We start from the raw sequence: 18937 nt of genomic DNA on the forward strand, positions 1-18937 counted from the left end.
TCTGTCTCCTTCCATGTTGCACAGTATGATAAACAATGATTTTTTTGTGACCAGGCATGTCGCAACATCAAGCAAGCCATACTAAATAGATCATGGGATCCAGTAAGTTGCCTGTCCAAAAATGCCAGTGTGTCAAATGCTTTACTGTAATCAGTTCATTTGCTCAACTTATCACTTATTGCAGCCAGGTTCGAGTGGTAAGTGCAAAGCACTGAAGCACTGCTAGGAAATTGAATGTACCTGTTATCAGACGAAATCATTTGTAATCCATAGCCTGGCCTCATAGTTGTTTGGGGAACACCAATTGATCATGTGCTTTTGAGAGTGGCCACGAGAGGGCCCACAGTGGTATGTCTACGTTTTGCACCTGGTGTATATTAGTAACCAGTTTCTGTGAAGTTGCACTGGTTTTAAACAAGGTGCCATTTTTGCTATGGAAGAGGCAACAGTTCAACTAAAGTATTTTAGAATTTAGTGCTGGCTTCAAGGAATTTTTTATCAAGGGATATACATGCTACATGTTTCTGGAAGGTACTGGGAAAGCTTTTACAAACTTTTCTTTATTATTTGTTATTCTAGGGCCCATTCTCACTTGTGTGCTGCTAATGAGAGCACTGGACGGATCTAGGTTTAGGATGGATATTAAAAGGTTTCTGGCGGAACTGACAGCTGTCGACCCAATGAGACGGAATTATTACAACGACCTTGGTAAGTTCTTTAGCCGAGTAAGTGACGCAGTAGAGTTGTAACTAGTAGACAGAGTAAAATGAACATCTGAGAAATATTCGCTGTTGTGGCTGTAAGCCAATTGCATAATGAAGAGGGGATGTCTGGCCAGCATTCCTTTTCTTTGACGTCTTCTCACCTTTCGAAAATTCAGCTTTTAAGGGCACAGTAAAGGGGAATACTAAGTCAGGCTAGACTTATAGGATAGGGTCACCTGATAGCAAATACATCATTTTTATCAAAAACAACATTTTTTATAAACCTGAAAATTGTGTAAAAGCGCGAGGTACATGTGGCGCCGCCATTGAAGATTTGTGCAGCGGCGACGAGTGACGTATTAATGAACGAACGCCATTTCGCTGTCTCGATGGGCAATTTCCGCTCAAATACAAGCCCTGCATTCTGTACACTCAGGCTGTGCATAGCTGTAGTAAGCAGCAAGTTGAGAACCGTAAGCTCTCAACGGCATTCATGCTTTGTGTGCTTGCTACGCAGGTGGGAAAGTGGTTTCGTTCTCATTTCAGTCGTCGAGCCGGCCGCTTTATGCAGGCTGTGAGCATTATGAAATTGCAAAGTGTTTCTGTCTATTTTTATTACGTGCTCATGCAGACACACGCATGCATGCACGTCGTCAATGTGTGAAGCGCTATGCAAGCGCATGGTCTTCATGTTTTCTGTTCAGTGGAAAGGCGGATATGCTTTTAGATGTACTGAAAAATGTCTGAGAATTACTACGTGTATGCACCAGCAGCTCTCATATGGCTCATTAAAGAAAAGATTTTCCTAGCAAGGGTCATCATGCATGCAGTCCGTGAGGTGCTGGCACGCGAGGCAGGGTTTTCTGCGAGAAAAATGTTCAACCAACTGATGCGTATTTGTCAAGGTTATGGTGCATTCCCTGCCAACAGCTATAGCGGCAGGCAGCAGTCTAAGTTGGGCAGAACATGCCCTAATTCGTTTCCACTTACAACCCACAGGAAGCAATAGACGAATACAGAAATTGCAACAAACAGTACAATGTGTAGTCAGTCAACAAACGCATGATAAATGACGGAACGTGCGCCGTTTGACGTCAAGTGCGTGTTCAATTTGTCATTCAGATGCAGTGTTGAATGAATATGCATGCGCGGCAACTGCTCGCATGCTTTTGGGGATCATTACATGCACACTTTACGACAGCACACAACACACCAAAGGCCATGCGCTCATGTTTTCGTCGGTGCTGTATACATGCGGGAGTGCAGTCAGCAGTTCTGCTGGCCTTGATAACTTTACATAATTTCTTTCGCACCCACGGAGCTTGCAACGAGACACAGATGCATACGATGCAGCGAGAGCCCCCATCAAAATTCTGGGGGGGGGGAGGCGGCCTGCAATTGCACCTTGCCGTCGTGACCACTGATCTATTGACTTTCGGTTTTCAGTTTCTGGCCGCGTTTCCGGCCTTTGGAAGTGGCACCTCTGATGGGTCGGATTGCAAAGGTGTCATTTCGGCATTTCATTTCTCGCAGGTGTTTTGAATGTGGAAGGGTTTCGGGATTTCCATTTGCAGTTTTTGCAGCAATGCAACCACCTTTCTGCGTAGAAAAAAATGTTAATAGTGTTCCTGAGGAATAATCTATTCATCTTGCCTAGTTTATTTCCCTTTACTATCCCTTTAATCGTGACATTTGCTGTGATAATTTGTGGTAACTTGAATTTACTGCGGCAGTTGTTGTCTTATTCATCCTCTTCAGCAATGAATCTTCTGCTGCTGGAAAGCATGAATAAGGCAACAATTGAATGCTTGGCTCCTTACTCATGAAGCCAATAATGGCTGAAACTCCCCCTCGAGTAATGATACCACTCTACAGTAAAACCGCGATAATTGTAACTCGGTTAATTTGAAATCCCAGGTAATTCGAAGAATTTCTGTGGTGCCGTAATGTCTAATTTTATATTGACCGGATAATTCGAAGTGGTGGCCTGCATCAGCCCGGTTAGTTTGAAGATCTGGGGTGCTACTCAGGTACCCCCGATACCGATTCTGTCACAAACCGGTGAAGCGACGGCCCCTCGGAGCCGCGAGGTGGTGCCTCAGAGCGATGCCGATGCTTGATATGTGAAGCACCCCAGCCCCAATGCTCCCAGCACAAGAACCAGTCTGTGGTATGGTTTGCGGACCACTGAAATGTGCGCCTGCGCTTGTCCCGCGATGCGATCCTTGCTCCGTGCTCACGATGGGTTGACTGCGCCCAACGCCGGCCTGTTAGGCTGCCGGCATCTCGGATTACGTTAATAGCGTCGTGTGTAAGTCTACCTTTCTTCTGAAGAACAACCATATGATAATAAGGGAAAGAGGGGGGCCTGATGTAGTTTTGTACGAGCGGTAGGTAGGACGCGCCCCGTGCCGGCGTCCGTTTACGGTAGGACGCATGAGGCTCCACGCATCAAAAAAAGTCGTTAATTCCTATGGAAATCGGTTCCGCTAAAGAAAATTCGAATTGCTCGCCGTTTACCTGGTTTGTTTGCGCTGGTGGTCGCTTTCTCGGACGAGCAATCGGTAGTGCAAGAGCAAACTGCCGATAATCTCCAAGGCGTACGCCACGCCGAAATCCGAAACTACAGGTCGGTTTGCTGCTATAGGAGTTGGGCCGCACGCGAGTATGGCCGCACGCGTTGTTTTTTCGCTCATGATCTCCAACGACTTCAGACTGCATGCTGTCCTAGTGATCGCATCGTTAAGCGTTTATTGCTTTGAGTTGCGCGCGCGCCGCGATTCCAGGCCGCAGGGAACGAAAAATGAAACGCACTGGTGGGACGATGCGGCAGAAGAGGGGGCAGTGCATGCGTCGACTTGTATTTGGAATCAAGTTTTTATTTTTATTTTTATTTTTATTTTATTTTTTGCCAGTAGGGGCTATGAGTTGGGGTTAGACTTTTACGTGGCAGTCTAGTGTAATCGCAAAGTTTGTCCGATATAGGGAGCGCGTTCCCGCAGCGAAACTTTTTCCCTGGGTCTCATTTTTTGCTGTGCTTGGTCAGTTCGAAAACCTGGTTAATTAGAATATTATTTGCGGTCCCAGTAAATTCAAATTAATGAGGTTTTACTGTATATAGTACACTTACATTACTCATATGCTCTTGCTTTTTTTATTTCATGCGTAGTATGAAAACGAATAAGTATCATGTAACTAAAGGTAGGGCTGCAGATTAATGAGGCTGTTTGTGCTAATTGGCTATGTCAGTTTACTAATATTATAGATATATGAAATTCTTCTGCTCTTGAGCATCTTCTGGCTGCCAGGTCCGAGTACTTGAGCACCCAAAGGCTGCAGATTAGCAGAATGAATGGGGACATACTGTTGATAAATTTACTGTGAATTTTAAGCTTAGTTTAATGTCATTGGTGCCATTCTCTATATTCTTGAAAGACTGAGCACTTGAGAAGAATGAAGCAAATACCTAAAGTGTATAGGTATGTGATTATTAGGCACGGAATGCAGTCAGCTCCCATTCTCAGTAAATTAAGGCAAGCATCGTCGGGAAACTCGCGAACCTGAGGCCGAACCCAAGGGGAATATGAAGAAGTGGCATCCAGCAGAAAAAAAACCAGCCCTGAGTGGGATTTGAACCAATGCCAACGCAAACTGAGTAGCTTCGTATCCAAATGCCTTAGACCACTGGACCATCGCCACAGCCTCACATGCTGTGCATTAAAACTGATTATCTCTCGTGCTAATGCTTTGACCGTGACGTGGTGTTTCATTCATTTAGAAAGTCAAGCACAAATAAATGGTACACAATATACAGCGTGATATTTTTTTTTAACATTTACAGATCTGTATTTGAGAGATACGTCTGTGCGGTCTGGACTGGTTGGTTGTTCAGCAAAGTGGACACCATGTATATGCGAGAGCTTTATGATTAGACAATTAATTGCCAAGAGTTAACTGAAGAACTTTTAAAAAATTATTTTAAGTGGCAATATCATACTCCAAAATTGAAGGCTGTCAACATCAAAGTTGGACCCCCTGCAATGTAATTCGAAAGCGAACATAAAAAATAAGCATATGAATACTCATTTAGTTGACTTGCCCGCATCGCATATTTGTAAAATGGCATTTCTTGCATTTTCTTATTCATCAAATACAGACGCCAATTGTGCATTAGGCAATATAGAAAAAATCAACATGATTTTGTCAACAATCCCATGCGCAGCTGTGCCAGTTTATAAATATGCTGTGCAGGAAATCCCGCTCAACAAGCTCTGAAATGTGTATTTTTGGTGTTCGATATTTTAAACCACCTTGCCAATTCAGAAAATTTAAGAACTAGGCTCAACTTTGATGTTCGTAATGTAATATTGCCCCATAAAATGAAAAATATACAAGTAGCTAATTTGATTGACTTATTCATCTGACTCAAACCATTATGCTCTGTCATGGACAGAACGTCTGCCTTGCTGTGCAGTCCACTTGCATATACCGCCCAGCTGTATCTCTTGCAGGTTTTGAAATAAAAATCTGCAAGTATGAAAAGAAATCATCCGGTATAGTAAAACAAAAGTAATCCACACATCAAGACAGAAGTTATCTTAAAGGTACATTACAAAGGAATCCTGTGTAGCTGGATTGAGACATAATGTCCCATGATTACAAATATATGTCATTTTTTCCTGACACTGACACTTGGACAGGCCAGAGTATTCTGTAAAACTCAGAGACATGTGTGATGCCTCTTGCAGATTTCGTCAGCTGTACTATGTGGAATGATTTCTTCTTTGGTCATGGTTGGTTCGCCAAGCGATGCAAAGCATCGCTTGTTTCATATTCCACCTAGTTGACTTGCTTAGCTGTGATGCACAGTGATATTACAAGGACAAAGCCAAAGAAACACAAGTTCATTCGTGCTCTTTTGAAGTGATGATGCTACCACGTCTTGAAAGAATGGCTGGAGAAGGAGTGGTGGTGATTGCAGTAGTGCCATTATTCATTTTCGTTTATTCGCCGAGAGCTTAGGAGAATGCAGTTTTCTCAGCAATGCAATCCCCTTTTCGTGCAAAAGCAGCACTGATAGTGCTCCCAAAAGGTACTTTATCACTCAAGCATAGTATCTTGTTTCTGTTAATATTTATGTAGTGTTCCTTTAAATTTCTTTAAAACATTTCTTAGTTCAGTTTATGATGAACTTATGTATGATATAAATGTAGTAAACCAGAGAAGTTAGAAAATGACTCTTTTGTCTGCTGAACAGTGCATGCTCTGTGCAAAGGTATTAGGAGGGTCCTTAGGTACTTTTCTGCCAGTCATGAAACTTCAGCATAACTTTATATAAGAGCTTTGTTCACCACTTGGAGTGACTGTGTTGGGGTGCCATGCCGTTTGGACAACAAAGCATTTTATAAAGGAGAGTTAAGACTGCGTGAGCAGGATGAGAACAAGAAGTGAAGAAATTACTATGACACGAGTGCCCATGGTGTATTCATTTCTTTGTGTCTTGTACTTATCCTATTCGTGCTGCCTTAACTTTCCTTGAAATGAAGGAACTAGCCTAAAAGAAAATTGTGCTTAAGCATATTATATGGGAAGAGTGCCAACACCACTGCGGTGAGCTTAAATCACATGACACTTGGCCTGGCCAAGGAGTGTAGGCATGGCTCTTGTGACCATCCAGGCATTCAATAGTTGGCTACTTCAGCTTTGAATGAATGCAGAAAGCATTTGTTTAAATGCTGATAAAAGTAATGCAACACACCAGAAGTACTAGGGGATTGCGGTGTGCTTTATATCTCTCAATGTATTCTTTTTTTTTATTATTAACTTTGTTCTTTTGCAGACTGCGGCTAAGCTCTGGTCACATAGATAGGTAATTCTGCTGGGAAGAGGGCTGGATTATGGGAACAGTACTGTCATTGCTAACATGTGCACACTGCCAGGCAGATAAGCCTCTTTATTTTGCTTTTACTTACTGAGAGTGATGCCATTGCGCACCATCCCAAGCTGCAAAAACATTTGAGGAAGCATGAAAACACTGCAAGTGTGGGCAAGAAAGAGCCGCAAACACATGAGAGGGCTGTGGCTTGCTACTCTCCTGTTGGCAGTAGCAGTGCTTATTGTAGTAGGTTTTGTCTTCAGATGAAACTGGGATGGAAGTTTCATGGCTATTGGAAAATTATCAAAAGGCCCTGGTATTAGCAACACTGTAAACCAAACAAAATTGGCCAGTTTTCATTTTCACTGAGATTAGATCTAAAACATGAAACACTTTCTCATTGGAGCATACTGGGGCATGTCAGAATCAGAACGTTTATTAACATAGAAAATATTACAAAAAGTGCTGCGTAGTCATCTGGATCCTTAACCGCTATGGCTAGTGATGGATCCATTACAAACATTATCAAACATAAAACAATCACTTTATGAAGCAATGCTACAAACAACATGTATTTAATTTGATGAGTTGAATTCCTTGCTAAGATAGTACCGTTTTAGTGGCGACACAAAGTTCGACGTTGGTTTTAGTTTGCACGGAACGTTATTCGATATTTTAGCCCCGATGAAAGGTATTGAGCCCTGCCCATATATGTTAGGAGATATGGGTAAATTAAAGTTATGTTGTGCCTGCCTAGTGTCACGTTTGGGAGAGATAAGTATGGTAGAGGGATGTGGAGTGTTCGTGCTAATTATTCGGTGAACTAAAATGGCCGTTTTATAATTCTGGACAATGTTGAAGGATGTTATGTTTAATTCGTTGAACAGAGGTTTGGACAGTTTTGCATTCGGTACAGATATTATTCTTATAGCCCTTTTCTAGAGGATGCTAACTTTTTTTGGGTACGATGCGAACGTGAAACCCCAGGATTCAATACAGTATGTTACAGTAGCCGACTGATTTTTCGGACTCCAATAATTCGGACTTGCGCGATATTTCGGACTTTGCTGAGGAACCGTCGCACACCCCATAGAAACGTGTATATTTTCACAACCGATATTTCGGACTTTGCGGAGTCTAAAAGTTCGAATTTTCGGACTAAAATAGACACCAACAATATTGTGGAGGTTGTTTTTCAACCGAAAGTTCGTTATTTCGGCCTAATATAGACGCGAGCGGGCATCAATGTTGCAACCAACCCATTCCCCACCACCGTGAAGGGGGCCATCTTGAATTTGAACGGAAACGGCGGGCGCAATCAGACTGTATAGGCTTTGGCTATTTGTTCTTCATTGTTACCATTCGAGATAATGGGATGCTCTCCGTTGCGATCGGGATGGCCTACAAAGAGCGCGCGATCGCATTGAAAATGGTACAGTGGGCAGCTGCAGCATCCGCCGCGGCTTCGATGATGCCCCCGCGGTGTGGGGCAGCAAACGCGGTAGAGGTAGGGAGGGGGGACTGCATTCGGAGGCGCTTGCTTCCGCTCGCGTCTTTCAGTGGGTTACCCATGGGTTAGTTCTCTGTCTTCGCGAGCGTTATTTCCCCATGCAAACTGACTGTTCTTGCTTCGCGCAGCGAGTGCATTCATTCGCGGCATGACTGCGGCCGCGTCGCACTATCTGGTGTCATGATGCGATAGGGGGGGCGACATGACGAAAGCATGGCTATGGCTCAGGTAGAGGCTAATAGTATCGCTTGTGGGTGGAACATGGGGAGCAGTGATTTTCGCGATTTTGAAAGCCGGTTTTTTACAGAAAAGTTTTTTTTTTTAAGTTCACGGATTTTTTGGACTGTTCGATTATTCAGTCCATTTTTCGGGTCCCGCCGACTCCAAAAAATCGGTCGGTGACTGTAAATGATTGTGTCAAGCGCTGAAATGTATCATTCGTAATGTTTACTTGTCGAAATGTTTTTGTGCTTTAATGCATAACAGTCAGAGGTAAACTTTTTGCATAGGTCGTTTATGTGAGGCGCCCAGTGTAGATTTTCGTCGAGAGTTATTTCTAAATATTTGTGGCTTTGAGCTTTTTGAATGGGTATTCCATCGAAATGCAGGTAGCATGTTACGGGGTTCTATTTGCGTCGGGAGGCAAAAGCAGTCAGCTTTGTTTTTTTTTAACATTCAGCACTAGTTTGTTAGTACTGAACCAACTTACTGCTTTCTGAAGGCTTATATTGGCAAGTGATTCCACCTTATCTGCTGACTTGTGTGATATTAGTAGGGCCGTGCTATCTGCATACAGGATTGCTTGTCCATGCTAAATATTGCTGGGAAAATCATTGGTAAAAGGGAAAAAAGTAGGAGGCCAAGTACCGACCCTTGCGGAACACCTGTCCTTACCTCCCCCATTGGAGATCTTTCGTCTGAGATTTGTTCAAAATGCATGCGGTTAGTTAGATAGCTACAAAACAATTTGCTGGCTGGTCCTCGAAATCTGTAGTTCTGAAGTTTCTGCAACAGAACGTTATGGTTAACAGAGTCGAATACTTTTCTAATGTCAAGGAATATGCCTTTAGTAATCTTGTTTTTGAATTTAAAGCACGCTTAACTATTTCGGTCACTGAGTGTATTGCTGTGCTTGTAGAATGACCTCTCCGGAAACCATGCTGTTCTCTGGCTAAGGTGACGTATTTTTCAATGAAGTCCATTATTCTCTTAGCTGTTAGTTTCTTGAACAATGCGTTAATGCGGCCGCCGCGGTGGCTCAGTGGTTATGGTGCTTGGCTGCTGGCCCGAAAGACACAGGTTCGATCCCGGACGCGGCGGTTGAATTTCAATGGAGGCGAAATTCTTGAGGCCCATGTACTGTGCGATGCCAGTGCACGTTAAAGAACCCCAGGTGGTCGAAATTTCCGGAGTCCTTCAGTACAGCGCCTCTCATAGCCTGAGTCGCTTGGGGACGTTCATCCCCATAAACCATAAACCAAACAATGCATTAATGCAGCTCAGTGTAGTAATCGGGCGGTAATATTCAACATCATTAGGATTATCATTTGTGTAGGTCAAAACAACCTTTCCAATCTTGAGCGTTTCTAGAAAAACTCTATAAAAATGCCGGATTAAATATTTTTTCTAGAGGGATACATAAGATGTGTATGTTGTCTTTGATTATGTTCACCAATGTCTCATCATAGCTCATAGCTTTATTAGGCGACATCTGGTGGACGACACTAACGATTGCGGCAGCTGTTTTTTCTGTGTAAGCAAAAGTATGAGAGCACTGAGTAGGCAGAATAGTACAAGAGTTAACTTGCAAGGTGGTGGCTATGGTATTACCTATGTTAAGGAAAAATTATAAACATCGAAGCAAGACATCTTAGGTCAAAGTTGAAAATGGTTTATGGGGATTTAACGTCCCAGAGCGACTCAGGCTATGAGGGACGCATAGTGAAGGGCTCCAGAAATTTTAGCCACCTGGGGTTCTTTAACATGCACTGACATTGCGTAGCACACGGGCCTTTAGAATTTCACCTCTGTAGAAATTCGATCGTCGCAGCCGGGATCGAACCTACGTCTTTCAGGTCAGCAGTTCAAAGTTGAAAATTCTCAGCTCTGGCAAAATAGTACATTTCTCGGGAAATTTAGTAATGGAAGTGATTATCCACCACATTTCTTTCGAGTTACCTCGTGCTTTTTTAACTAGGTTACTATAATAGTTTTTTTTTTGCCTGCACATCATAGAGAGTGACATATTGCATATAATTCTGTATTTTTCCTTGTAATAATTGTTGATTAGATTTTTCATCATCTTACTATGCCAGTGCTCTTTTAATTGGATTATGCATATTATTTCCTCATTCATTCAGGACAGTGGGTGAATTAAGGTACCGTGCTCTGCAAGACTTGTACTGTTTATGAACGAGCCCGATATAAGCAGCTTGTCAAATGCACCATATGCTTTGTTAGCATGATTGAAATTGATGCTTGAGAAGTCTTGTCTCGATAGAACTTTTTGTTACTTCATAGTCCCATCTAGGCGCTTGTGAGCATTACCTTTGGATTGGTTTATAGCTGTTACAGGAGAGATAATAAAGGTCGGGAAATGGTCTGCAGTGTTATATTTTATCACCCCTGACTTCAAAGAGCTGGCATCGATGTTTGATAATATGTGATCTATTGTAGGTGATGATGTTGGTGTACCTCTCATTGGACTTGTATGGTTTTTAAAGTCGTAGCATGACAAAAGATTTAGGTCTTCACCAGTAGGGGTATTTGTGGTGGTGATGTAAGTCCGCACAAATAATCGCCATTTTTTTTGTAGGTTTGTGAGGCTGTTCAGTGTTTCTTCTAGTTTTTCCAAAAATGGCTGATTTCTAGACTCTGGTGGACGGTATGTCACACGAATTCGAATGTTATTCCCTAGTACCATAAAGAGCATTTCGTAATTACCCATTCTGGTCTCTGTAAATTCTGGCATTTGTTTGTTAGTGATTTCTGATGACAGGTACAGAGCTACACCACCACCTCTAGAACCAGCCACTCTTTGCAAGGACAGCAATTTATAACCAGGTAGATTCAGACATTTGTCTTCTTAAAGCCACGTTTCTGAAACGCCAATGACGTCATATCACAAATTTTGCCGGGAAAGAAGAACTGCGAGTGAGTCATAGTTTTTATGCAGACATCTGATGTTGCAGTCTAGGAGGGTTATGTTTTTCCCTCATGTGGTGGCCGCATTGTTTAGCATTTTTTACCTTATCACTCCTTAGGCACATAGCTTAAGAAAAAAATAAAGGGGTACACTATCTTAGACAGGTCATTGCGAGTGGCTATATGCATGGCATCGGAATTTTCTGCCTTTCTTGCCAGTAATTTTTATTTCCAGACCCCGACGAACTTCCAGTTGTTTGCTTTCTTTCGGGCAATTGCCGTGCCCGGAAGTGCTCTGTATTCAGGGCACAGGTGCTCATTCAGGTACTCGGGTGTGGTCTCAGAAAAACCAATGTCGTTTGTAGCTAGATAGATAGAATGTGTCTGTCTACGTCCCTGCGTCCCGAAGTTTACGCTGGCTCTCATATAGAATCATACCAACTGGCCCAGGTGGATGCCATTTGCAGACTGCAAATCTCTAATAAATAAATAAATAAATAAATAAAACTGCACGTGATGCAAACTTGATAATGACATTCTTTTTTTTGTTTTGTCTTTTGCTGGCACACGATGTACTACGTCCGTGTCAGAGGTTTCAACGTCCATTCCAATTCTTTCGCCTATTTTCTGGACGACTTCTGCCAGTGACTTATATTCGCTCCCCGGAATGTCCTTCATTTCAACGTTAGAGAGCCTGGTGTATTGCTTTAGTTTTGTTACTTCTTTCTATGGTGTTTGCTAGGGTTTGTGCCAGTTCTTCTTTCTCTAGTTTTAGGGTTGCATGCTCCTTCTTTAGGGCCTCAAGTTCATCACTTGGTGGCTTCAAAGGTATCATTCATGAAAGTCATGCTTTGCTGCAATACTTGTACTTCCTTTCTAAGGTCAGCATTCTGTTCATTTACATATTTTGGGAGGTCTTTGAGTGTATTAGGTGGTTTGTTACCCATTTGTTAACAGCGAGCTATCAAGGCATCGAGCGACTAGAAAATTCTCTAAATAAGAACAAGTCAACGCTGCGTACCTGCTGAGAAGTGCAGAAACAGTTATGCCATGCTTGATGCACTTTCTCCTGGATCGCTTGCTGTTATGACGCTTGTCTGTGCAATGTCAGTGCACGTTAAAGAACCCCAGGTGGTCGAAATTTCCGGAGCCCTTCACTATGGCGTCTCTCATAGCCTCAGTCGCTTTGGGACGTTAAACCCCAACAAACCAAACCAAACCATACCAAACCAAACCAAACCAAACCAAGCTTGTTTGGTGCCGGTACGCCAATTTATAGGTGAAGGCTGGGCTGCCGATGTAATGTGTAGTCGGGGTCTGACACGGGAGACTTGGCCGCAGGTACGGCAGGCTCCCCGAGAAACAGCAGCAATAGTGCCCCTTAGAGGCACGTGTCGTCCTCTGGGGGTTTCACAGGAGTGTCCTTACAATCTTGACAGCTGCAAAGAAGTGCAGAAGCAGTTATGCCGTGCTTGAAACGCTAGCTCCTTGATCGTATGATCAAAACCATGTCATGCTCACATTTGTACTTGTGCCTTTACTCTTGTCATTGTGCCTTTACTCTTGTAAAATGCGACCTGAATGATGTCAAGTGTTGTGTACACTTTTTTTTTTCGGCAGATTCCAAGTTTGCTGTTGAAAGCGTAATTGAACAGCTGAATGAAAATGACATCGCTGCAGACTTTTCTGGTTTGGGTCTCACCAGCATATGCCACACAAACCACCTGGCCCTTTTGCATGAAATAGACATCAGCAAAAACCAAATTAAGTCACTGTTGCCATTGGGGTGCCTTCTGAGCATTCGCAAGATTGCACTTGATGATAACTGTGTGGAGACATGTGATGGCCTTGGATCACTACTCAAACTCTCCACCCTCTCTCTTCGAAACAACAGTATCCTTTTATATCTGTGTTTGTAGCTATGCTACTGAACATGTAAGCATACTTTCACTCATTTTTTTTTCATGGAACACGGTGGAGCAAAAAAGGCCTATTATTTTGTTGAAAAATTTTGTGTTTGTTGTTGGTTCTAACTAAATTTATTTTCAGTATCACTCTTTTATACCAGACTGCTAGCTTTCTTGCAGCTGCATGTGATACTGTACAGTCATGAAACTTCCATAAGAAACAGCCTTAAAGGACATAGGACAAACGCTCGTTCTGTGCCTTCTTCATTTGTCCGATGTCCTCTAGCACTGTTCCTTTCTAGAATGAAGCATAACGAGCTCACCCTTTCATGGCCGACATAGACTTCAATGCCTAGAACACGGTTCTTGAATAAAAATCTTGTAGAGGTTGGGAAAAGACGGATTCCAAATTTTGAGCCCCATTTCCTTGGCACTGAAGCCGATACGGGCCATGGTAAAAGTGGGTACATGGCAGCAGTTTCGTCACGAGTATGCAGTTTTGTTCGCTTCTTGGTATGATTCATGAGTTTGCTGGTTGCAGCAGTGCCACTACACAGCTTCGCCGCATGACAGTAGTGTCTTGTGAAGAAGGGGTATGCCAGATCGAAGGCTACCAGAGCTTCGATCATAGCCGCTTTTTCATCAATGGAATTTGTCTTGCGCTTTCCTTTTACACCACTGCCACTCATCTTAGCCATGTGAAACCAGCAGGAGGTCGGTGCAAGCAAGCACACCAAACACACATGGCAGCTGAGAAGTATAACACGCCTTATGCAGCAATGAGGATGAAGAACAGGGGAACTGCAATGTTCCTTGTAATTCTGTTGAGGCACAACAAGGCCACACTCTCTGCACTTTGTACAAAGTGGGCCTCATACTCTGTGTTTCGGCAGTGGTGGGTAGCAACATCAAAATTTTGTTGTGCCAAATTGAGGAATCGCCTGGAGAAATGCTCCTTGTATCTCACTTGAGATGGGAAAAGGTTTGCGCATGTTTTGTGCAGTAAACTCATTCTGCCGCATTGAATGGCCATGGAAATGTTGCACACTGTTACAAACCAATGTACTTGGCTTGAAAAGGCCATGGAAGTTCACTTGGGGCATATTACTAGATCCTTTTGTTGAAAAAATTTACTTCGTAAAATGCGATATCAAATATGCGGTCTTCTATGAGAGCTTCCTAGGAGTATAGCTATTCCTTTGCTATATCCATTATTTCATTGTAAGCCATTTCATTGTCGCAAGGTTTTACTGTAGTATTATAGCCTTAAACTTGAGTGGAATGGGGAGGATCTTGTACCAAAAGGGATGGTGTAAAGCAGCCAGTGCATGCTCAGCCAGAGCAGCAGAAGACAGAGGCCATGACCTTTTCCACTGATGCCGGCTGTTTGAGCTTTTGTGAAAGTGGAGAGCTGGAATCTTTCTATTGTTTTGACCTTTGCTCCATTTCTGAGTCTAAATGGTGCACCCAGTATTCACCTTCACCAACAAACTACTCAGGAAACCCTCCTAGTTGATGTAGAGACACCTGAAGTAAGCAGAAGCAATCACCAACCTTTGTTGCTTTTGTTCTGCTGCGGGATTTTGCAGCACCCACCTTGTAGAAACCTTCCTCATGTTTAACTCGGAGTGCATAGCATCATGCTCTTGTTCTTTCCACTCTTTCACTTGTTTTGCTATCCATTAAAAGTCCACTCCACGATCGTGCACGATGAGGTCATGGTAGTGATGCAAAACTATTGGTAAATTGATTATCGATAGTATCGATAGAGTATCGATAGTAGAATCAATAGTATTACTATCGATAGTAGTGCTATCGATAATATAATTGCCAACAGTAACGCTGTCGATGGCAAGACTATTGATGGTGAGACTGTCAATACTAAGAATGTCAATAGTAACACTATCGATAGTGACACTATTGATATTATCCATTTATTGGCCAGCGATATAGCCGAAATATTTGTGATACCTGATTGGCTTCACGTTCTTATGAGGCTTAACGTCCCAAAGAGACTCAAGCTATGAGGGATGCCGTAGTGGAAGTCTTCAGATAAATTTCAACCAGCTATGGTTGTTAAATGTGCACTGGCATCGCACAGTACACGGGCTTTTTGCCTTTTGCCTCCATCGAAATAGAGCCACCGTGGCCCAGGACCGAACCCGCGTCTTTCTAGTCAGCAGCCGAGTACCATAACCCCCGTTCCACCACGGCGGCATTTGCTATAAATGACTACCAGCAATACTCAAATCGTGCATTTATGAAATATCTTGTGGACGAATGAAATATTTAATTCCGCAGTAAAAGACCCGGAGTATGTTCGATACATTCATTCTAAAAAGTCAACAGTTACACCATATCTACCTTGGGTTCAGTGCATGGAAATGTAATGCGATGCTTATCAAGCATTTCGTCGATGGTGAGGTTATATGCGTGGCAGTGGTTTATTGCTCAAACTTCGGAAGTATTTCCAATAGAATACTAGATGAGAAGGACATCTTGATACATGGATTAGATAAAGGGTAAATATGAGCACAAAATCACAGATTACAGGAAGCAGTTCTACATAAATATATATTTATGTAGAACTGCTTCCTGTAATCTGTGATCACATCGTAACGAAGGCATTCGACAGGCTGATGGCCAGAACAAGAAGAACATACATTAATTGCTGTGCATCTCATTATTTATAGGCTCGTGATAGCATTGCATGTGCACTGTGCATGTCAGGTGCCTTTTTCTTCTATATGCTGACCTGTATACAAGTTGACCATTTTTTGAGATAACTGGTAGGGTTGTGAGAGCATTCTGGAGTTGAAATAAAATGACTGCGACTTTAAACTGAGACACAAAATCGGGACAGTTCAGTTTAAAAGGTAGCTGGGACAGTTTGGAAAAATGGCTGGAGCTGCATCCGATGAAAGAACAAACAGCACAAGAACTTGTGCTGGCTAGCACGACACCATCGTGCACTGTAGACGTCGTCTTGCTGACTTAACCACTGCAGAAATGCTTTTCGCACACATGCTTTGCAACTAGGACTTTTGCGACACTCACAGTTTATCCAATAACTTTGTGTAGGGAACATCTGCAGAGCTTGGTGACGAGTAGGTTGCGAAAACGGCTGAGTCCTGTCAGTTACTCATACCATCACCTCCATACCACACACTCGGGAAACCAAGTTTAAGATGCAGTGAGTATGCATGGTTGATTTTGTCGAATCGATAGTACATATATAGCAAGTAGTATCGATATGGCTATCCATAATACTATCAATAGAACTATCAAAAGTAGTATCGATAGTATATTGATGGAACTATTGAAAGTACTATTGATAGTACTATTGATAGTTTTTTTACCATCGATAGTGACTCAACTATTGATAGTATCGATAGTACTATCGTTAGTTTTGCATCACTAGGTCATGGACACCAGTCGCATTATAAGCCATTTCTTGCACTTTTTGGACAACCAGAATGGTTCTCATTTCTGATGGATTACCGTCCTCTTGAAGCTACCTGTGGTGTCACTATTGTTACTAGCACAGTCTTGTTATGTTTCTTTTGTATCTGCCTGAATCTCGCTGAGCACACCTCTCAAAAAGAGCTATCTAATCACAGTGCGACTCATGATATGGTATTCACTGCTAGAGCTTGCCATTTTGATTAAAATTCACAGCTGCTAAGAAAGGGCAGGTCATTTCGGATTAATATCAGTAGTGAGTATGAAAAAGTGTTGCTCCTGTGTAGAAAATAGTTCTGCTAATCTTCTATGACTCGTTCACTAGCATAAAACTTTTCATCCAACCCTTATATGTTTACCCTCATATTATTGTATTATTGTATAGTAATGTCACGCCTCAGTTGATAATGAATAGTACTAACTGTGTTGTTGTGTTCTGATAGCTGCATGAGCATCGTGAATACTCTTATGCTTTATTATTGACTCAGCTGTGCTGTGTTGAATGAAGTTCCTTGACACTTAACTCCAGAAATTGAAGACAAAGACTGTTTGTATGCTTTGAAGACATGCCCATCACTGACTGAGCTGAACCTGGAAGGAAACCCAGTTTCAGAATCCAAGGATTATGTTCATAGTTTGTTGCCTCAAGTTAAACTTCTAGATGGGTCACCTTTGTAAAGCTGGCAGTGGTTCAGCAGAATGCAGTTAAAGGAAGTGACTCATGTTAACAAAGCTCATGGAGCCTAGCTTCTTATGGTGTACTTTTTGTTTATACTATATTCCATTGAGGTTATTACTTTGATTTGGGACTGCCTTGGTTAGTAGTGTTTGGTGCAAGCAACTTTGACTGTTTCTATAAATGTAGGAGGGTGCTACAGCTTTACAGGTATATTACAGGTATAAATTGTCTATTTTCTGCTGATATAGTAAAGAGTGGCACGTGTTTTATGTGGATGCTGTTTAAGCTACATGAAACTGACTTCGTCCAGTGTTGGAATTTCATCTTGAATGTGGTGAGCAGCTGAGCAATGTCACTCTTAAATTCCCTGCAGTGAAAAGTAATGCGCAAGTTGTGTTATGCACAACTACTTATAAATTTGCATGTATAAGGATTGCAGCTGCTTTTTTTTTATTGTACTCATTTTTGGGATACGTTTTTTCCCAATAGTTACGTGGTGGTGCTGTGCACCATATTTTTGTATGTTGCAGGCTGCATGGCACAAAACATGGCACCTGCCAACAGTTAAGGCTACATTTGCAAAAAATTTTTTGGCTTTCCCATATGACTGACTCATTTTGGGAAAAGACTACGGTAATACATTCCAAAATATTTTAATGCCTGTTAATAACATAATCTAACAGAAGGTCAGAAGGTCACTGCTGTAAAGGAGTTTTAATAAATTAATATTTCTTGGTCAGTGACTCGTTGTCGTTGAGTGCACAGTGGTTGAGTACCGTATTTGAAATTTTCAGTATAAAAGTGGTAAGCTTTTTATTTGTGGTCCCATGCCCATTTCTTGCTTTTGTCAAAACTTTTGTGTCTTGCCACGCAGCATGTTTGCTGCTAGCGTTCCGAGCACATCCAACCTCTTTTACATTTGTCGCATGTTTGTGGGCTCTGGCTTCCTGCTTATGTGCAGTGTCCCGAGAAAAGCACTCTGCTGCATGTTGCGTCGATGAGAGAAGGTCAAAGAAAAATGTTCTCGGCAGGGTTGCCAGGTTCTTGCAGGGTGACCCGCCAAATTTGCGTGATATAGCTTAAAAATTGCCCAAAATAGCCAAACCAGAAAACTTCACATAGTTTACTTGAAATGTTTATTTCGATGTCTGCTGCGAAAACTTGAATTTATTTCCAAAATGAATGCAAACAAAGTAACCAAACATCACTCAGTGTACATTACAGCGGTAATGAAGCGCACCAAAAAAACCTCTGATTGCCCTTGGAACACTTGCCATTTCTCATTTGTCTAAATTTTACATGCAGAATGTTCCGCAATGTTTCTAAGGGCATTATGTTCTGCACTTGTTCACCTGTAGCACTGGACACTGGCAGCATGCACAGTGAAATGTTTCGGCACCCAGGACATTCTTCCAAAACACTGTAGTGGAGTTGTCACGGAGGTCATTAACCCTACATTGCAGAAAGCAATATTGAGACTCCATTGCAGAAACAATAGACGACTGAATTAACTTTAATTGCAAAAGCCTTGAAGGGAGCATCAAATGACAACTTACTTATACTGTTGCAATGTAAGTGGCAGAGGTCACCTAGCAGTTTCACATTTGATGGAAAACGCTTCAAGGTGCTTTTGACACAAGCCATCAAAAATGTACA

The 18937-nt window shown here is 42.3% G+C and overlaps 1 protein-coding gene across 5 annotated transcripts in view; it reads left to right on the forward strand.

The window, feature by feature from the left end:
* Positions 1 to 18095, forward strand: part of RabGGTa (Rab geranylgeranyltransferase subunit alpha) — a 47806-nt gene extending 29711 nt beyond the window's left edge. For all 5 annotated transcript variants that reach the window (XM_089580313.1, XM_089580316.1, XM_089580312.1 and 2 more), the window contains 3 exons: positions 580 to 708; positions 12854 to 13126; positions 17132 to 18095. In XM_089580313.1, coding sequence (XP_089436439.1) covers positions 580 to 708; positions 12854 to 13126; positions 17132 to 17280 — 551 coding nt within the window. In that variant the 3' untranslated portion in view covers positions 17281 to 18095. The remainder of the gene's footprint in view (positions 1 to 579; positions 709 to 12853; positions 13127 to 17131) is intronic.
* The last annotated feature ends 842 nt before the right edge of the window (positions 18096 to 18937 follow it).

The sequence above is a fragment of the Amblyomma mixtum genome, chromosome 3 (assembly GCF_055824585.1).
Source record: "Amblyomma mixtum isolate Tamu chromosome 3, ASM5582458v1, whole genome shotgun sequence".
NCBI lineage: Eukaryota > Metazoa > Arthropoda > Arachnida > Ixodida > Ixodidae > Amblyomma > Amblyomma mixtum.